Raw genomic sequence first — 22,714 nt, 5'->3', positions numbered from 1 at the left:
TCTAATTAGATTATGCTACACTTTTTGTATTGTTATAAAACATCTTGAGTTATTGTATGTGTGTTGCAAACAATTATTGTATAGAAGGAGTTTTTTTTTTTTTTTTTACAAGATAGAATTCTACTCTAGTCTAATCTAAGTGTATATGTGTGTGAAACTCCCTCCTGGAGACTTGAACCTCGGCCCTTGCCCCCCACACCACACAAGTACTTATACTTGCGGAGTGACAATCGCACCAAGAGTATGCGGTGGTATTGTATGGAAGGAGTTTGAATTGGATACTTCTTTTATTTTTTACTTGTGGAATGTATAAATTTTTTTTATAAATGTGTTGTCGAAATAAATGTGTTATTCAAATTTGAGGTTTTAATAATGTAATGATAGGTTACAAGTTAATATCAAAGCTATGAAAAAAATAAAAACAGAAAATAAGTTTTAGCAATGAATTTTTTCGTCACAAATATAGCGAAAAAAATTGTTTTATTGACGAAATATTTCGTCGCTAAATGTAGCAAGATTTTGTAAGAAATGGTTTTAGTGACAAAAATTTGCGTCACTATGTGTGCCTGGATTTTCTTAAAAATAGTTTTAGTGACGAATTTTTTCGTCACTAAATATGATTTAATAAACTGAAGTGTTTTTAGTGACGAAATCTTTTCGTCACTGAATAGTGTTTTTAGCGAGGAAAACATTTAGCAACGAAACGTTTTCGTCGCTAAAAGTTTTTTCTTTTTAAAAGAAATTAGACTTTTAGTGATGAAATTTTTCGTCGCTAGGACTTTTAGCGATGGGGTTTCAGCGACGAAATGAGTTTCATCACTAAAAGTTCGATTTCGTCGCTAAAGGTTCTTAATGACGAAAAATTAGACTTTTAGTAACGAATTATTTCCTCACTAAAAATACATTTTATTGTAGTGACTACATGCAGTAGAAACATGATATACCAATTGTTGTGTCCAATCAACTATTTTGACAATTGCCTGATAACTAAAATGAAAGAATGCCCCATATTTATTTATTTTTTTGGTGATAATTTGATAGTCACAATAGCGATGCAAGTAATTTTTATCTTGTATACCTGAGTAGTAAGTCCCCCACCCGGATTGTTTTCTTAATTGTTATTGTAATTGATTTCCTGTACGTGGTATTTTCCAGCATATATAGAAGTGTAACACCGTATGATTTTTCTCACATGACAGGTTGTATCTTAGGTCGTCGCAGGTTTCTGGATTGATGTTCAATCACGTAAAACGAATACTTTATGTTTTGGATAATGCCACAGGAAGATGGGGCTCACTGATGAACATCATTCTCAGTATTGCAAGCTTTATGGACTAATACAAGAACAATAAGGATTGTGTGTCCTGCAGTGAAGGGTAATCCTCTCACCATTATGAGAGAGTGAAATTTTTTATCTGGTACAACTAGCACAATTTGTAGACAAAGTATCACCAATAAAATAGTAGTAAAATAAAATTTAGGAAAGTAATTAGAAGAAAAAAAAAAGATTTTTCTTGTTTTCATACATAAAAATAAAATTAACCAAAAATAAGTTTTACAAACAATGGGCACATATCATGAGTAATTCTAGTACCACATAAAAAATCACAACTTTTATCACAATTATTCTACATGATAGATTAATTAATTGTCTTTCACTTTCACATGAAGTCATCACTTTTTCTCCGTCACTCATGTTTTATTATGTGGACAGTTGTGATTTTTTATGTGATCTTTGAATTTTTGTAGTATCACTATCACATAAAACAAGTTATCAACATAAGCACGTAAGTCTTGATTTTGAAAATTTGTCAAGAATTTTGTGGTTTAATTGGTTGGCACCTCTTAATGTGTTGAAAACATCAAACAATCAAATTCTCATATTATCATTTACATATAGATGTATAGCGTTTCATTAGTTATGGGATTCTCCTTTACTTGAATTAACATGGTCCAAACTGAAGTTAAAGGCAAGAAATGTAGATTTAAGAATAATAGCACTAATTTCAATAGAACATTATTTTACAACTAAGCTTATGTCTCTAAGAAAATTATTAGGCACGTGTAAAGTGTTATAACCAGGAAGTCAATACCGTACCGGAGGCTGTATCGGTTTGGCCACCAATACGATATATTTCGGGTACCGGTCACTACCGGTGTACCATTTTGGATTTACTGCTATTTTATATATTTAATATATATATATATATATATATATAACTAACAATAAATGTGAATTTTTGTTTAATTGACTAGACATTTAAAAAAAGATTATAAGGCAAATTCTAGATCTCTTTTTTACTCAAATGACAAATCCGAAGTTGTTGCACATGTACAAACCAAGGTATACTTGCCAACATTTGTTACTACTTTTTTTAGGTTTTATTCTCTTCCACTATCTTTAGTATCTTTTATATATATATATATATAATTGCTCCTTCCCTCGTTTTTATCACTTTGAGTTAATTTTCTTTCACACCTTTTTTTTAATGCTTCACAGGCAGGCCTAATTGATAGCTCTTCCCATTTTGTTTTCTTTTTTTCTCCTCCACATCACAAGCTTGTCCGGCTGTCCTAGTCACCTGACACCTACCTCCAATTTTCAAGAATGCTTTATCTTCGTACGTTTAAACTTAACTCTTCAGTTTTCAAAGTTCATTCATTTATTTATTTTTATTTCTGATCTTTCTCCTTTAGTTTCACCTCACCTCTCTCTCTAGTTTCATCTCCTCTCTCAAGGTGGCACGGCCAGCCAGCTACTCATTAGCGTTGTGTCTCACTATCAGTGTTAAGGGAAGAACATACGAAGAAGGTAGAAAGTATAAATTAGCGCAATGAGAAGTAGAGAGAAGTGTTTGTGTGTCTAAGTTAGGTATCGGTCCAGAATTTGTTTTCCGGCCGAAATCCGGTATATACGCCGGTATAGCCGAAACGACTCCGATATGTCCGGTATTCAAACCAGTACGAAATAGGCTTGTTTTTGTGCCGGCCTAGCCTCCGGTACAGTCTATACCGCCTGTACCGACCGGTACGGTACAAAATAGACTTCCTTGGTTATAACATGATACTCATTTCTCTCACATTAATGTTAAATTTATCATGAATTTAATCAGGAATAAAGTTTGGCTACAAACTTGTTTTTGACAACGATTATAACTCTACTTAATATCTTTTAATTGAAGGTGAATTTTGATAAATCCACCATCAAATTACATTGGCATAAATTAAAAATAAATAAATGGTGAATTTGCCTAAGTTGTTTGTATTCCATGTATTTTCTATCATAAGTTACATTTAGGTTCAAGAATATGTGTTTCTCAACAAAAAAAAATGTTAAAGAATATGTAAAGTCATAGTAGTAAAAAGTTGTAATCTTATCATGATTGGTAAGTTATAATTAGTTTTGGGAATGCGTAAAAAGATAATGCATTATTGCATATATATTTTGGAAAGGGAAAATTACACTTTTGCTACGTGTGGTTTGCTTGAAATACACTTTGCCTACTTGTAGTTTAAAAATTAGCATTTTACCTACCTGAGGTAAGCTCTGTTTATCTCTAGTTATTCACCTCTATTGAAAATAGGGGTAAGCTCTGTTTACGAACTTGCAGATTTTCATTTCTTTTCTGTTGAGATATTTCAAACACCTAGTTAGATATTGCATATCCCCAATTATCATCAACCCATCCAAACGGCATTATGTTCAAACAACTTTATCTACCATTCCAACTTTCATTACCATAATAAATCAAGTACAGATCATTGAAAACAATTTAGGATCATTTTGCAAAGTCATTAAATAAATGCATAGATAATTAATTTCATAAATACCATTTATTAACAAAGCCAATAATTGCCTATATTGGTGAATATGATTTCACAACAGTCTTTCATCAAATAAACCTCAGAGAAGAAATCTGCAAGTTCGTAAACCTCAGAGAAGAAATCTGCACGTTTGTAAACCTCAGCATGCCATTAAAAGGTTCAGAGAATCATCGAGGAATAGATACAACAAGTTATTGAAGAGAAGCCATGTGTAGTAGTTGGATTGTTTTTATTGTGCTAATGATGAGAAGAAAATGAAGTTATCGAGATTGGTTAAATGTTCTTAATTTTGGTTGGATGATTGTTTTGGTTAAATGTTTTTAATTTTTAGAAAACCTAGCTTTTAGATCTTCTTTTCTCTTGATTCTTTAGTTTTTTATGTTTTGAGAGGAGAGAGACATACAATTAATCTGGGAAAGAAGATTTATGTTTTAGTTGACCAAGACCATACAATTAATCTGCCATCTCATTCGCACTAATAACCAAAGCAAAATGGTAGAAAATTAAAACACGTAACTCAAAGTAGGACAATTGATCTTTGTCAACTGGCCTTAGTCTTACATCTAACTGCGAAGATGATGAGAAGTTTCCCTAGCTAGTCGGTTGTAGAAGATTATATGGTCCTTAGTGACGGCACTGATAAAAAGAAAAAAAAATTCCTATCATACATGCAATCATGTATCCAATAATTATCCTTCTCAAAAAAAAAAATGTATCCAATAATTAATTACGTACACACACAAAAAAGACTGATTGATAAGAAAGTCTCACCGTTTGTTTGATAAAGTGGGTGTTGTGTACAATGTTCCATGCACCTTCATATTCAATTGAAGCCAGCCAAAAAATAGCTTCATGAAGCTGCGGTTCCATACAATTACAAATTTGAATACGACTTTTAAAGGTAGTGTCATTTTTTTTTCTTTCACATATGAGATTTTATTCATATTTTTTTAATGTAATCGTGTGATAGAAATTCATGTTTTCACATTGGAGGGTACTCGTCAACATGACCCGCTGTCACCAACCTAAACAAAACACAGTTATGGTCCATAGAGATTTCATGGAAATCTCTATAATAGTCTATATAATTATATGGCAGCCCGTATGTATTATGCACACTGAAAGCTCGGATTTGTGTTAAAACACAAGTGCTTGTTTAGACCACAAATTAAAAAAATTACGGCTCAGTTGATTTTACTCTAACTTAAACTAAGTACCGAAACAAGAGTAAATGAAGCGTAATCAACCGATACTACTCTAGTGCATAAACATGGATAACAAATAATAAAAGTAAAGCACAAGAGTAAGGGAAGAGAGATGCAAACACAAGACAACACCACGATGTGTTATTGAAGAGGAAACCGAAGAACTCGGAGAAAAACCTCTCCGCCGCCCTCCAAGTAGTAAATTGATCCACTAGAGAATAAAGTTGGAGTACACGAATAACAAAAGACCCTCCAAGCCTAGTCTACCCAATGTACTTAAGCCCTCCAAGCTCCTGCTACCAACGGACTTCGCGGAGTCATGTCTTCTCTAGCTTTCCGGATCCCACAATATGCCCGATTGTATCCACCAAGCCTCACTGGCTTCTCTTGTCAAATCCCCAAAGCTTCCCAATCTCCAAAACACTCTCTACACTTTGAAAAGGTGTGGGTTGTGTTTGGGTACAAATCTCCTCTCAAGGTATGGCAATGGGAGAGGGAAGGAGAAGAGGCTATGATGATTTCTCACTAAGGATTAGTAGCTCTCTCTCTAAAAGATGGGTGTGTGTGTTGTTGAAAACCTATCTAGGGTTTTTCTCTCTAAATGACCTCCTTGCACTTTTGTGGGTAATGAGGGTATATATATAGTATGGGTGAAGGGTAAGAAAGTCACCCTTAAAAATCCTCCAAGCAGAGAGTTTCGCGGGTGTCTCGTGGGAAGGCCTTAACTACGAGACAGTCGCGAAAACCTCCAGGCTGGCACGACGTTTCAGATTCCAGCGTGTGCTTCTCACGTGGCTCTGTCGCAAATTAGCTTCTAGCGAGACAGTCGCGAAATCCACTAATTCTTCATTAAAGCTTGAGTCTTCACCAACTTAATAGTAAACCCAATACAATAAAATCCCACAAAAACACAAGGAACAAATTAAAGCAAATACAACACTTTTTGTCATGGAATAAAGCCAACATAAAATATAGTTGTAAATCACAACTTTACAATCTCCCCCTTTGGCTATTCCGTGACAAAACACCCTATAACAGACTCTAGACTGAAGTTTGTGTTTTTCCTTTCAGAACACGAGCCTCAAAAAGTCGAGTTCCACATAAAACCCGAGTTTTTCAAACTCGAGTTGCTACAGTAAAATCAAGTCTCAAAGACTCGATATGTTAGTTTCCTAAATAGTTTGAAAGCGATGCTAAGTAAGGAAATTGTTAGCATTTTGGTGTTAAATTGCCACAAAAAAAAAAAGCAAAAAAATGTGCTTGTCATATGCAACAAGATTCTATTAAATTTGACAACAAAAATAACACCAGGGTGCAAAGTATGATAAGTGTGACAATTGTAATAGTTTAAGGTGCAAAGTATTTAGTCGGATAGTTTAGGGTGCAAAGTGTAATCGTCCTTCACATTATAAAGGATAGGCATTGTGCAAGTCACTCAAACTAGGGGTGTTCATGGATCGGGTTGGGTCAAGTTGAGGGGATTTTTCGAGTCAACTCACCATGTTGGGTTAAAAAAAAATCCAACCCAACCCAACCCATATGGATCGGGTTAGGTCTTATTAATTTTTATTACTATTATTATTAACTTGAGTAAGAAAAATATATATCCCACCGGCCACCTGAGTTAATAAATAAAATATTCATAAACTAGTATTCTAACTCAGTTATAAACAAAATATATCCGTCTGAGTTGATAAACAAAATATACATGAACTAGTATCTCAACTCAGTTATAAACAAAAAGGAGTGGAATGGGAGAGTGGGAGTGGGAAGCGGCAGAGAGAAAAATAAGATTGTTAGGGTTTGTAAGGTAATTGAGTTTTAGATAGAAAGAGCCAAATATGAGAAAACATTATTAATTATATAATATATTTCTATATATATAATTTAAATTTTAAATATATTGGTGGGTTGGGTCGAGTTAGGCGGGTTTGTAAATGTTGTGACCCGCACCCAACCTGACCCACTATTAAAAAAAAAAAAAAATCATTACTAAACCCAACTCACCAACCACTAAAAACTGACACAATCCGGCGGGTTGGGTTACATTAGGTCGGTCTTGGTGGGTTGGCTGTACACCCCTAACTCAAACTATGGAAATCAATGGTATTAATTTCATGTACTTGGTTTTGTCATTGAAAAAAAAAAAAAAAAAAAAAAAAATTAGTTGTGTTTTTGTTTATACTATATTTTATTTTCTATAATTATATTACAATTTTGAATTCTGGTTTTGTCTATTGTTATAATCTTTTTTTTAGGTATCTCTCACTTACCATTTATATATTCCATGATTTATTATAGGAAAATGAAAACGGTTTATACCTATATAATATTTTGTGAAATATTAGGTAAAAGAGACGAGTTATTTTTTTATAGAAAAGATTCATTTTATTAATTACTTGAAAAAAAAATTTCTTTTGTTTAAATTCAAGTGATATTTCAATAATAATATTATCATTTTTTTCTTAGGGGAATAGTAATTATTTTGAAGTATGAATTTAAATTTAAATAAGGTAATGAAGACATTTACCTAATGAATGATATTTTTTTTTAAGAAGAGAATGATATTCATTTAGCTAATGAAAGGCATTATTATTTTTCCTTTGGGGGGTGGGGAACGGATTACAAGATAAACTCTATTCAATGACTTCTTGATCTAATGGGTTATATGGGGAAAAAAAAAAAAAAAGCCAATAAACTACACTACAAAAGCATTTGCTACAACACAAAAAGGTTTGAAAATCAAAATTTCATGCTTCCGATGATATTATTATTAACGTAGACCACATAATTCAAATCGAGTACAACAATAAAGCTCTTAGTTAGATGAAAAATCATCTAATTTAAATGAATTTACTAGAAACATTAGGCACTTTGAGAAACCTCCTTAAGAACAATTGATTTGGGAAGAAAGTGGCTGGAATGAAAATGAAGTGTCCCAAGCATAGGTGAAGCTAACTGAAGAAGATGGTTGAACTGGCAGACCATTGTTAACAAGGCATTCATTGCCGGATTGAGACAAGACCGAAGGGTCAACTGGTTTCACAGTCTGAAACCCATTGCAGGACAATTTCAAATCTGATTGGGAACAAGGGCAGCCATTGTTGATTGTCACACTCCACACTGGCTTTTGTTGCACTACTTCTCCAGTTTTGGATTGTTTGATGGTAACTTGGCTTAGGGTGCATTGACAATTTCCTACAATTAAATAAACATAAACAAATTCAAAATACTAAATCAAATTCAAAAGCATGAACAACATATATGAACATGAACACTGAAACTGGCAATAATCCTGACTCTAAGGCTTCGTTTGGGAGTTCATAAGAGAATGAAATGAAATGAAATGGAATGATCATAAGGAAATGGAAAATAATGGAACGTATTTAAATAAGGGAAAAAAATGGGAAAAAAAAATGGAATAGAATGAAATTAAGTAACTTTGATTAGATGTTTTAATATAAAAGAATGGAAATGAATGGAATTTAAGGCTTCGTTTGGAAGTTCATAAGGGAATGAAATGAAATGATCATAACAGCTTGAAAAGAGATGGAATGAAATGCTTTTAAAGAAGAAATGAATGGAAAAGAATAAAATGGAATGGAATGGAATTTAGTAACTTTTATTAGAGGTTTTAAAATAAAAGAATGGAAAGGAATGAGTGTTCCTACCAATTTCGGGAGGATGAAAATTTAAGGTTTTTAGGGAACAGAGAGGAATGAGTGTTCCCTCCAACCCATTCCATTCCCTCCTACTTAAACTCCCAAAAAAAGTCCTCCATTAAAACTTCCAAACAAAAGAAGGAAAGAATATTCTAATTTTTTTTTATTCATTTCCATTTCATTCCATTCCATTCCATTCCCCCCTTCTAAACGAGGCTGAAGTAATCTTATTTGGGAGTAACACAGAAGGAATTTAATGGAATCATTTTATGAAAATATTACTATTAGATCATTATTTTAAAATAAAATGTTGAAAATATTGGGGTATTTTCGGAGTTCTAGTAAGAAATTCATTAAATCTAATTTCATTCCCTCTCATTTTTCCTAATTTCGCGGGGAATGAAAATCCGAGGTTTAAGGAAGTAGAGAGGAATGAGTATTCTCTCATACCCATTCCATTCCCTCCCACATAAAATCCCAAACAAGGGAGCATACTTTCCATTCCCTCCATTAAAACTCACAAACAAAGAAAATGAAGAATATTCTAAAATTAATCTTTTCATTCATTTTCATTTCATTCCATTCTCTCCTCCCAGATAGGGGCTAAAGATATCATAAAATAAACATAATAAAAATCTTTAAAAACATATTTAAAAGACGTGCATATTATATATGGTAGAAAGATTGCGATGGATTAGATAGAATGGCCAATCCTTACATCCAAAAACATTCAAAATACAATAATCGTTCATATGCCTTCCTATTATAAAACAAAATGTTCATTTTCATATAATATCATCTTTTTGTTTAAAACAAAGAAATGCCTTCAGGATTGTATGCATTGATAGAATCCTTTACCTTTGCCAACGAGACTGAGGATGAAAAGTACACAAAGAAATTTGATGAAAGTAGCCATTGTTAAAAACTTTTCTGATGAAATTAGTTTCTCTTCTTTTTTCTGAATGTAATGTTACAGGACTTTGTCTAATTTATAGTGATTTTTGAATCAAACAAGTTAATTTTCTTGATCTTTTACTTTAAAAGCTATATATTCTTCTATTTAGAAAGACCATTAGAATTAAGATTATGAATCAAACTAGCATTAAATGTTAAGCAAATATGGTTACTTGTTGGTGATAATGCTATGGGGGCTCATACTTTCTAAAAATCTCTCATTCTTCTTACAGTTTTGGTAAAAGAAATTATCTTTAGATGTAAATGTAAATGACAGCCCCTCTAGATTTTTACTAAAAACATGTAACTCATTTATTTAGATAGTTAATGCTTCATTTTTGTTTCCTCTAATTGCTCTTATAATATTAATAACTCATTAATTCGAAATGTATATAATGTATTTGATAAAAATGGAAAATTTAATATATTATTAATACACATTTTTTTTCCTCTAATAATTATTCTTATACCATGATAATATGTCTTAGAAATATATAAGTAAATTCTTTTTAATAAAAAATTTCTTTTTTAAATTTTTAATTAAAAAATATTAGAGATATGAAATTTTATCATTTTAGAAGAAATAATAGATGTTGATTTCATGGTAATTAGGAGTAAAATTCTTTAATTATTTATTAATATTATATATATATATATATTTATAATTTGATATATGTAAGAAAATAGCATTTGTTAAAAGGTTATTTTATGGATTTTTTTTTTTTTTTTTTTATATTTAGCTTGGCCCCCTGAACAAATTTTCTAGTCCTGCCACTAATCATATTTGATCTCATATATTTGTGAACTTCTCATAGAGTCATACTAGTTATGACAATCCGAGACTTAGGATTATGAATCAAAGCGACTTCACCCCAAAAAAAAAAAAAAAAAGCTTAAGAATTAAAACTAAAAATTGTACTGCACGCTGCTAGTCTAGTTTCTTGAGAAGTGATACGTCCACAATATTTTCAATACATTTTCACAGCAAATCATAGGCATTAAGTTGTTATTGGTCATAATTAGAGGCCTACTACTAAAATTACTATTTGTCAACCAATAACAATCCGCAACAATATATTACTTATGATTTTTTTTGAAAATATTGTGGACATAACATTTTTCTTTTACATTTACCTTTTACATTTACAATTGTCTAATTTATAAGAAAAACACTACGTCCACAACATTTTCACAATATTTTCACAACAAATCCTAAGTGGCAGGTTATTGCTTGTTACGTATGTGTAAAAAAGTAATTTAAATTGTGGAATCAAATTAAAACAAACAATAATTTACCACTTATAATTTGTTGTGAAAGTGTTGTAAAAATATTGTGAACGTAATATTTTTTACTTTATAATGATTTTTTAATCAAATGCAATTATTGCCTTTTTTTTTTTTTTTTTTGAGGAAGATGTAAAAGACAGAAAAACAAAGAAGAGAGAGTGCTTATAGAACTTGAGAGAAAGAGAGAAAAACTTCTGAAATTTCTCAGTAATTTCTGTATTGAATTGATTGAATGAAACACTGTACAAAGCTCCACATATATACTAACAGAATGACCTAAAACCAATCTACCAAATTATGCGCTAAACAGTTACAGAGAGATTACATCAGAAACAATACGTGTATCACTCATGTGTGAACATAAATAACAAAACTATCTAAACTACAAGTCACTTAGCTCTTTTGTCTAAACTACAAACCAGTCACCTCCTTATGTCGTTTTACACTTCACTTTAACAGTTTGCTCCACCTTGCTGGCATTAACTGTTGCATCAGTAACCTTGCCTCTAATATCTTTACAAGATGAAATAATTGCCTTCATAGCAGGAATGAGTCAAAAGAAATAATTGCCGTGATCATTTTTTTTCTTCTTTTGAAATAATTTTGTTCAGCTTAAATATATTACAGAGCAAATTTTCAGACTTCATGTTGAAGGGTACTTACATGTTACATCAGCGACGGAACCACATATAGGCCGAAAGGGGCCCGGGCCCCTCTGACATTAAAAAAGATATATGTATATAGTTATATATATTACTCCCTAATTCAATTTGGGTCCAAGAAAGCATAACTTCGGCCCCCTCCAAAATGAAAATCAAGACCCAGCTTAAACAATAACATCACCCAGCCCAAACACTCACAATCCTCGGCCCAAAAGATAAATAAAATTACAATCTATTGACAAAAACACCCTTTTACCTAAATTCATCAACCTTATCAACAATTTTAATAACCCAGCCCAAACAACAAACAATCATCAGACATATTACCTGAAGTTGACAAAATAATTTCGGTTTGAGGTGAAATGACCATCACATCCTTGATGTGTAGTGGGTAAGAGTTGAGACTTGAAACTAGCTACTTGGTTGAGTGACTTGAGAGAGAGCGGCTGTCTATACCAAGCTGCCGTCATTAAAAAAAAAAAAAAAACCACTACGATGCCAATAAGCAATAAATTTTATCTACTTGTAATAAATAAAGATTGGGTTTCTATTGAATTTGAATGTGATAATTTTCTTGTGAAGCCATCTATTTTCTATGGCTTGATGATGAATAAGAAAACATGCTAAAAAATATTGTTATTGGGAGAAGTTTTGCATTGGAAGTGTGAATTCCCACAAAATAGTACATTTCATCATCAAACTTGAAGGCCTTGTTTTTCCTTGAAGCAATTAACAAAAAGAAAAATCTGTGCTCAGAACAACTGATATCAGAGCCCGTGTTATGGACAATTCAAGCATTAAGCATGTAGGAGCTAAGCCTGGTGATTTTGGTTTATGGCAACAATGCATGCTTAAAAAGGTGCAAGAGATATTCGCTGTATTGAATACTCACCTTGATCAATTTGCGGATAGTGTAAGTAATATTCGAGTTGAAGATTTATGTGGCTGAAACAAATCAAGATGTAATCAACTTGCAGGTAGCCAAAGTTGTGATCGAGTTGAAGATTTGCACAATCTAAAAGAATCAGGATATCTTAATGGCCAAACTAGCAAAAACCGAGTAGTTCATTCAACACAATCAACTCGAAGCTAGCTTAGTTTAATTTGCTCCACTTTAATGGTGATAAAAAAAAAAATCCTACTGATGTAATTTGTCAGATGGAAAAATTATTGAATTTCAAATATATTTGAGAAAAAGAAATACTTACTTTAGCTTGTTATCATTTTGGAGGAGAAACATAAGTTTGTCAATAAAAAGAAGACAAACTTGAAGATTGTTAAGAGAGAGAGAGAGAGCCCCCCTTCCAAAAGTTACCTAGAGGACAGAGGAGGGAATGTCATTAAGCTTTCTTACCATTTAAAATGGTATTTTTGTTATTATGAATTAGGTAAATAGATAATGATTAGATAAAGTGTCATTCTCTTTTACCTCCTCTTTTTTTTGGGGGGTATGGTACCAACATGAATTTCAACCACTAAATTTATTTGTTTTAATCTTAGTCGTTTGTATAATTTGAATAGAATATTAGTTACCGGTCAGTCGGGTTAACATATAAAACCAAAAATAGAAAAAACATACGGTTCTTCTTCTCTCTCGCATTGCATCTGATATGAAGCAGGTTCTTCTTTCACCGTCGACACTTCTTTCCAACCTTCATCGTTTGATGTTCTTGGGTAAATCACTGAAGCTATTTGTTGGCATCCTATTTGGATTTCTTTGATTTGGATTTGAGGGGCCCAAATCCAAATCCTTTCCATATATCTAGGATTTGAGGCATCCAAATCCCTTGATTTCAAATCCTCTCACGTTCTTCTTCAAAGAAACGCTCTCTTCTACGTTCTTCTTCAAGCTGAAACTAAAGCCACCATCACTCCCAGTGCTCAGGTTTGCCTCTCTCGACTCATCTTGTCCTCTTAAACGTCTCTATTTGTCTCTTCCATCAATTGTAAATCTGAATCACAAAATATTGATAGGATTGTTTAGGTTTATCTGTGCCTTTGTGGGTTCCGTTTTATTTGCTTATGATTTGTTTGTGGGTTTTGTTTGATTTGCTTCTTATTTTTTGTGGGCTTGACAATTTCCTAATATTTGAAATGGAAGAACACCGCCATAAATTTATATTTAATTTTTTTTTATAATAATTTGATAGTAACAATAGCATAGAACGTAGCTAGAATATTCACATTCTATGCTATTGTCCCTAGCTCTGATTTTCAACCTCTTCCTCCCACCCCCACCTTCCAATTTTGATCGCTTTGCCACACCTTGGAGTTCCACCTCCAATTTGATTAACAATATCAATATTCACAATATTTATTCAACTAATAATAAATTATAATTAACAAAATCCGAATTAATATTGAAAGAAATTCAATTCTTTTGTTTTTATGACTATTGTTTAATGTTTCTATGCATAACTCCGAGTTACAATCTAGTTTTTGGTTATTGGAAAATCTAAAATGACTTCATTTTTTTGGACTGCAGGAACCGAAATTGGTAGCATCCTTTCGGACTTGTAATTTTTTTTTTTGGGTTAAAAGGTAGAGTAATATTAAACTAAGAAGCCAACGTGGCCAGAGTATTGTCTAAGCGCCTTACTGAGTACATGCCAGCAGCATTAAAATACAAAATATTACAAAGTTCAGCAGAGGAAGGACTATCTAAAACAACAAAATCCACTTCTAAGGAGCATCCTTCCTTGGCTAGTTTGTCTGCACACCTATTCCCCTCCCTATACACATGGTTGATTCTGACTTGCCTGAACCGAGTGAGGAGGGATCTGCAATCATTAAGAAGAGAAGAGTAATATTTGTTAGAATGGTTTTTAGAAGCAACAAGATCAACAACTACTCTCACTTGCTATTTATATATTCCATGATTTATTATAGGAAAATGAAAATGGTTTATACCTATATAATTTTTTGTGAAATATTAGGTAAAAGAGATGAGTTATTTTTTTTTATAGAAAAGATTCAGTTTATTAATTACTTGAAAAAAAAAAAATTCTTTTGTTTAAATTCAAGTGATATTTCAATAGTAATATTATCATTTTTTCTTGGGCGAACAGTAATTATTCTGAAGTATGGATTGAAATTTTAATAAGGTAATGAAGACATTTACCTAATGAATGATATTTTTTTTTTAAGAAGAGAATGATATTTATTTAGCTGATGAAAGGCATTATTATTTTTCCTTTGGGGGGGGTGGGGAACGGATTACAAGATAAATTCTATTCAAAGGCTTCTTGATCTAATGGGTTATATGGGAAAAAAACAAAAGCCAATAAACTACACTACAAAAGCATTTGCTACAACACAAAAAGGTTTGAAAATCAAAATTTCATGCTTCCGATGATATTATTATTAACGTAGACCACATAAATCAAATCGAGTACAACAACAAAGCTCTTAGTTAGATGAAAAATCATCTAATTTAAATCAATTTACTAAAAACATTAGGCACTTTGAGAAACCTCCTTAAGAACAATTGATTTGGGAAGAAAGTGGCTGGAATGAAAATGAAGTGTCCCAAGCATAGGTGAAGCTAACTGAAGAAGATGGTTGAACTGGCAGACCATTGTTAACAAGGCATTCATTGCCGGATTGAGACAAGACAGAAGGGTCAACCGGTTTCACAGTCTGAAACCCATTGCAGGATAATTTCAAATCTGATTGGGAACAAGGGCAGCCATTGTTGATTGTCACACTCCACACTGGCTTTTGTTGCACTACTTCTCCAATTTTAGATTGTTTGATGGTTACTTGGCTTAGGGTGCATTGACAATTTCCTACAATTAAATAAACATAAACAAATTCAAAATACTAAATCAAATTCAAAAGCATGAACAACATATATGAACATGAACACTGAAACTGGCAATAATCCTGACTCTATGGCTTCGTTTAAGAGTTCATAAGGGAATGAAATGAAATGGAATGATCATAAGGGAATGGAAAGGAATGGAACGTATTTAAATAAGGGAAAGGAATGGAAAAAAAAATGGCATAGAATGAAATTAAGTAACTTTGATTAGATGTTTTAATATAAAGGAATGGAAATGAATGGAATTTAAGGTTTTGTTTGGAAGTTCATAAGGGAATGGAATGAAATGATCATAAGAGCATGAAAAGAAATGGAATGAAATGAAATGAAATGCATTTAAAGAAGAAATGAATGGAAAAGAATAAAATGGAATGGAATGGAATTTAGTAACTTTTATTGGAGGTTTTAAAACAAAAGAATGGAAAGGAATGAGTGTTCCTATCAATTTTGGGGGATGAAAATTTGAGGTTTTAAGGGAACAGAGAGGAATGAGTGTTCCCTCCAACCCATTTCATTTCCTCCCACTTAAACTCCCAAACAAAGTCCTCCATTAAAACTCTCAAACAAAAGAAGGAAAGAATATTCTAGAATTATTTTTTTATTCCTTTCCATTTCATCCCACTGTTAGGAATCTAAGTGTATGTATGCATGTGGGACTGATGGCTAGGGCGTGTGATGCTGATGGCCAGTGCGTGTGTTATTGCATGGTTGGTGCTGCAGAGGATGCCTAGGCTAATGTTGTGGGGAGCCTGTGTTGCTGATGTAGTGTGCGTGCTCAGCTGATGAAGGGGGTGATGTGGCAGATGTGTGTTGGATGATATAAGAATTAGTTAGAAGGATTAGCTGTCAAGGCAGTTACAGGTAGCTAGCTGTCAAGGCAGTTACAAGTAGTTACACAACTAGCATTGAGTGAGTAGCTAATAGTATAAGACTTGGGAATGGGTTGTAAAAAGGATTGAACAGTTTTGTTAATTAAATATCTCTTTTCTCTGCTACTTCCCTCTACTTTCTGTCTCTGTTCTTCTTTATCCCTGTTCTTGGAGGTTAGTTGTCCTCGAATTCAACTACCAATTTCCACATTCCTTTCACCCATTCTCCCCTCCCAAACGAAGCCTAAGTAATCTTATTTGAGAGTAACACAGAAGGAATTTAATGGAATCATTTTATGACAATATTACTATTAGATCATTATTTTAAAACAAAAGGTTGAACATATAGGGGTATTTTGGGAGTTTTAGTAAGAAATTCATTAATTCTAATTTCATTCCCTCTCATTTTTCCTAATTTCGGGAGGAATGAAAATTCGAGTTTTTAAGGAAATAGAAAGGAATGAGTATTCTCTCATACCCATTCCATTCCCTCCCACATAAACTCCCAAACAAGGGAGTATACTTTCCATTCCCTCCATTAAAACTCACAAACAAAGAAAATGAAGAATATTTTAAAATTAATCTTTTCATTCATTTTCATTTCATTCCATTCTCTCCTCCCAGACAGGGGCTAAAGATATCATAATTAATAAAATAAACATAATAAAAATCTTTAAAAACATATTTAAAAGACGTGAATATTATATATGGTAGAAAGATTGCGATGGATTAGATAGCATGGCCAATCCTTACATCCAAAAACATTCAAAATACAATAATCGTTCATATGCCTTCCTATTATAAAACAAAATGTTCATTTTCATATAATATCATCTTTTTGTTTAAAACAAAGAAATGCCTTCAGGATTGTATGCATTGATAGAATCCTTTACCTTTGCCAACGAGACTGAGGACGAAAAGTACACAAAGAAATTTGATGAAAGTAGCCATTGTTAAAAACTTTTCTGATGAAATTAGTTTCTCTTCTTTTTTCTGAATGTAATGTTACAGGACTTTGTCTAATTTATAGTGATTTTTGAATCAAACAAGTTAATTTTCTTGATCTTTTACTTTAAAAGCTATATATTCTCCTATTTAGAAAGACCATTAGAATTAAGATTATGAATCAAACTAGCATTAAATGTTAAGCAAATATGGTTACTTCTTGGTGATAATGCTATGGGGGCTCAGACTTTTTAAAAATCTCTCATTCCTCCTATATTTTTGGTAAAAGAAATTATCTTTAGATATAAATGTAAATGACTGCCCCTCTAGATTTTTACTAAAAACATGTAACTCATTTATTTAGGTAGTTAATGCTTCATTTTTGTTTCCTCTAATTCCTCTTATAATATTAATAACTCATTAATTCGAAATGTATATAATGTATTTGATAAAAATGGAAAATTTTATATATTATTAATACACTATTTTTTTTCCTCTAATAATTATTCTTATGCCATGATAATATGTCTTAGAAATATATAAGTAAATTCTTTTTAATAAAAACTTTCTTTTTTTAATTTTTAATTTAAAATAATTAGGGATATGAAATTTTATCATTTTAGAAGAAATAATAGATGTTGATTTCATGGTAATTAGGAGTAAAATTCTTTAATTCTTTATTAATATTATATATATAATTTGATATATGTAAGAAAATTGCATTTGTTAAAAGGTTATTTTTTGGATTATTTTTTTTTATATTTAGCTTGGCCCCCTGAACAAATTTTCTAGTCCTGCCACTAATCATATTTGATCTCATATATTTGTGAACTTCTCATAGAATCATAGTTATGACAAATCCGTGACTTAGGATTATGAATCAAAGCGACTTCACCAAAAAAATAAAAAAAATAAAAAAAACAAAAAATAAATAAAAGCTTAAGAATTAAAGTTAAAAACTGTACCGCACGCTGCTAGTTTAGTTTCTTGAGAAGTGATATGTCCACAATATTTTCAATACATTTTCACAATAAATCATAGACATTAAGTTGTTATTGGCCATAACTAGAGGCCTACTACTAAAATTACTATTTGTCAACCAATAACAATCCGAACAATATGTTACTTATGATTTTTTTTTAAAATATTGTGGACATAACATTTTTTTTTTAGATTTACAATTGTCTAATTTATAAGAAAAACACTATGTCCACAACATTTTCATAATACTTTCACAACAAATCCTAAGTGGCAAGTTATTGCTTGTTACGTATGTGTAAAAAAATAATTTAAATTGTGGAATCAAATTAAAACAAACAATAATTTACCACTTATAATTTGTTGTAAAAATATTGTGAACGTAATATTTTTTAATTTATAATGATTTTTTAATCAAATGAAATTATTGCCTTTTTTTTTTTTTTTTTTTGAGGAAGATGAAATAATTGCCTTCATAGCAGGAATGAGTCAAAAGAAATAATTGCCGTGATCAATTTTTTTCTTCTTTTAAAATAATTTTGTTCAGCTTAAATATATTACAGAGCAAATTTTCAGACTTCATGTTGAAGGGTACTTACATGTTACATCAGCGACGGAACCACATATAGGCCGAAAGGGGCCCGGGCCCCTCTGACATTAAAAAAGATATATGTATATAGTTATATATATTACTCCCTAATTCAATTTGGGTCCAAGAAAGCATAACTTCGGCCCCCTCCAAAATGAAAATCAAGACCCAGCTTAAACAATAACATCACCCAGCCCAAACAATCACAATCCTCGGCCCAAAAGATAAATAAAATTACAATCTATTGACAAAAAAACCCTTTTACCTAAATTCATCAACTTCATCAACAATTTTAATAACCCAGCCCAAACAACAAACAATCATCAGACATATTACCTGAAATTGACAAAATAATTTCGGTTTGAGGTGAAATGACCATCACACCAAGGATGTGTAGTGGGTAAGAGTTGAGACTTGAGACTAGCTACTTGGTTGAGTGACTTGAGAGAGAGCGGCCGTCTATATCAAGCTGCCGTCATTAAAAAAAAAAACCACTACGATGCCAATAAGCAATAAATTTTATCTACTTGTAATAAATAAAGATTGGGTTTCTATTGAATTTGAATGTGATAATTTTCTTGTGAAGCCATCTATTTTCTATGGCTTGATGATGAATAAGAAAACATGCTAAAAAATATTGTTATTGGGAGAAGTTTTGCATTGGAAGTATGAATTACCACAAAATAGTACATTTCATCATCAAACTTGAAGGCCTTGTCTTTCCTTGAAGCAATTAACAAAAAGAAAAATATGTGCCCAGACCAACTGATATCAGAGCCCGTGTTATGGACAATTCACGCATTAAGCATGTAGGAGCTAAGCCTGGTGATTTTGGTTTATGGCAACAATGCATGCTTAAAAAGGTGCAAGAGATATTCGCTGTATTGAATACTCACCTTGATCAATTTGCGGATAGTGTAAGTAATATTCAAGTTGAATCTTTATGTGGCTGAAACAAATCAAGATGTAATCAACTTGCAGGTAGCCAAAGTTGTGATCGAGTTGAAGATTTGCACAATCTAAAAGAATCAGGATATCTTAATGGCCAAACTAGCAAAAACCGAGTAGTTCATTCAACACAATCAACTCGAAGCTAGCTTAGTTTAATTTGCTCCACTTTAATGGTGATAAAAAAAAAAAATCCTACTGATGTAATTTGTCAGATGGAAAAATTATTGAATTTCAAATATATTTGAGAAAAAGAAATACTAACTTTAGCTTGTTATCATTTTGGAGGAGAAACATAAGTTTGTCAATAAAAAGAAGACAAACTTGAAGATTGTTAAGAGAGAGAGAGAGAGAGAGAGCCCCCCTTTCAAAAGTTACCCAGAGGACAGAGGAGGGAATGTGATTAAGCTTTCTTGCCATTTAAAATGGTATTTTTGTTATCAGGAATTAGGTAAATAGATAATGATTAGATAAAGTGTCATTCTCTTGTACCTCTTTTTTTTTTTTTTGGGGGGGGGGGGGGGGGGGTGGGGTATGGTACCAACGTGAATTTCAACCATTAAATTTATTTGTTTTAATCTTAGTCGTTTGTATAATTTGAATAGAATTTTAGTTACCGGTCAGTCGGGTTAACATATAAAACCAAAAATAGAAAAAACATACGGTTCTTCTTCTCTCTCGCATTGCATCTGATATGAAGCAGGTTCTTCTCTTTCACCGTCTCTTCTTTCCAACCTTCATCGTTGATGTTCTTGGATAAATCACTGAATCTATTTGTTGGCATCCTATTTGGATTTCTTTGATTTGGATTTGAGGGGCCCAAATCCAAATCCTTTCCATATATCTAGGATTTGAGGCATCCAAATCCCTTGATTTCAAATCCTCTCACGTTCTTCTTCAAAGAAACGCTCTCTTCTACGTTCTTCTTCAAGCTGAAACTAAAGCCACCATCACTCCCAGTGCTCAGGTTTGCCTCTCTCGACTCATCTTGTCCTCTTAAACGTCTCTATTTGTCTCTTCCATCAATTGTAAATCTGAATCACAAAATATTGATAGGATTGTCTAGGTTTATCTGTGCCTTTGTGGCTTCTGTTTTATTTGCTTATGATTTGTTTGTGGGTTTTGTTTGATTTGCTTCTTATTTTTTGTGGGCTTGACAATTTCCTAATATTTGAAATGGAAGAACACCCCCATAAATTTATATTAAAATTTTTTTTTAATAATTTGATAGTCACAATAGCACAGAACGTAGCTAGAATATTCACGTATGTGATAATTGATCATCCCTAACGCAATAGTAGAGCAAGGAGGAGATTGTCCCTAGCTCTAATTTTCAACCTCTTCCCCACCTTCCAATTTTGATCGCTTTGCCACACCTTGGAGTTCCACCTCCAATTTGATTAACAATATCAATATTCACAATATTTATTCAACTAATAATAAATTATAATTAACAAAATCCGAATTAATATTGAAAGAAATTCAATTCTTTTGTTTTTATGACTATTGTTTAATGTTTCTATGCATAACTCCGAGTTACAATCTAGTTTTTGGTTATTGGAAAATCTAAAATGACTTCATTTTTTTGGACTGCAGGAACCGAAATTGGTAGCATCCTTTCGGACTTGTAATTTTTTTTTTTTTTGGTTAAAAGGTAGAGTAATATTAAACTAAGAAGCCAACGTGGCCAGAGTATTGCCTAAGCGCCTTACTGAGTACATGCCAGCAGCATTAAAATACAAAATATTACAAAGTTCAGCAGAGGAAGGACTATCTAAAACAACAAAATCCACTTCTAAGGAGCATCCTTCCTTGGCTAGTTTGTCTGCACACCTATTCCCCTCCCTATACACATGGTTGATTCTGACTTGCCTGAACCGAGTGAGGAGGGATCTGCAATCATTAAGAAGAGGAGAGTAATATTTGTTAGAATGGTTTTTAGAAGCAACAAGATCAACAACTACTCTAGCATCCAGTTCAACAGCAAGCTATGCTATTCCCAGCTGGGATGCCAAGAGCAGACCATCCCTCAAGGCCCAACAATATTCTGCATTAAAGCTTGTGGCCACACCAATGTTCCTCATATATCCTTTCGGACTTGTAATTACTAATATAAGAACCTTTCTCAAAAAAAAAAAAAAAAAAAAACTAATAAGAACCGAAATAGCATTTTTTTTTTGGTAATAAAAAAAAACTTGCTTTTTTTTTTGTCACATTAGCCACACACCCTACGTGGAAAAGCCACATTACAGACTGATTTGGGTACTATATGTAGCTTGATTACCACAATGCAAATTTCCGTACCATACATTACTACTTAAGATCCCCCAAAAAAAAAAAAAAAAGACACTTGCTGCGACACAAAAAAATGAAAGGACCAAGGAGAGATAAATGCCATGAAAGAACTAGGCCAAGGTGAAATTCAATGCTATCCAACGATATATATTATATCCTTTTAAGGTAGATCACATAATTAAAATCTCATACAAATAAAATTCTAGCTCTTATTTTGGAAAAATACTTAGGTAGTCCTAGAGTATAGTGAAATGGTGATCCCTCCTCTCGCATTCATGATGGACCCCATCTTAAATTTAATGAGCGGACCCCACCATGAATGTGAGAAAAGAGAGTACCATTCTCCATACTCCGAAAGTACCTCAGAATTACTCCTTATTTTGACCATGTCCAGCGGAAATCATGTAAAGTGAATCCATAAGAACATCACAAACTCTGTGAAACGAAACCTGAACAATTTGGTTGGCCAATGATGGGCGTGAATGAAAATGAAGTGTCCGAAGCGTAGGCGAAGGTATTTTTAGAAAATGGTCCAATCGTACCACCATCAGCAGTAACATTAAGTTGGTTTCCTCTTTGAATTACAACGGTAGGGTCAAGAGGTAATACAGTTTGAAACCCATCGCTGCTCAATACCAAACCTGATAAGGTACATGGGCAGTCAAGATTGAT

At 32.4% G+C, this 22,714-nt stretch overlaps 1 protein-coding gene across 1 annotated transcript; it reads right to left on the bottom strand.

Moving 5' to 3' along the window:
- Nucleotides 1-7,917: 7,917 nt before the first annotated feature.
- LOC142609301 (uncharacterized protein At1g05835-like) lies at nt 7,918-9,608 on the bottom strand. Its single transcript, XM_075780878.1, has 2 exons — nt 9,551-9,608; nt 7,918-8,228 (listed from the first exon to the last, which is right to left on the bottom strand). Exons 1-2 carry the CDS (start codon nt 9,606-9,608, stop codon nt 7,918-7,920), a joined length of 369 nt encoding a protein of 122 aa, XP_075636993.1.
- Nucleotides 9,609-22,714: the final 13,106 nt, after the last annotated feature.

The sequence above is a fragment of the Castanea sativa genome, chromosome 9 (genome assembly GCF_040712315.1).
Source record: "Castanea sativa cultivar Marrone di Chiusa Pesio chromosome 9, ASM4071231v1".
NCBI lineage: Eukaryota > Viridiplantae > Streptophyta > Magnoliopsida > Fagales > Fagaceae > Castanea > Castanea sativa.
Note: the sequence above shows the minus strand (reverse complement) of the source record. Positions and strands in the feature narration are given on the sequence as shown.

Bases quoted from the DNA above. Each gene is read 5' to 3' on its own strand.
- LOC142609301 (XM_075780878.1), bottom strand. From the start codon at position 9,608: ATGGCTACTTTCATCAAATTTCTTTGTGTACTTTTCATCCTCAGTCTC. The intron at 8,229-9,550 runs GTAAAGGATTCT...ATTTAATTGTAG, and splicing joins CCTCAGTCTCGTTGGCAAAG to GAAATTGTCAATGCACCCTA.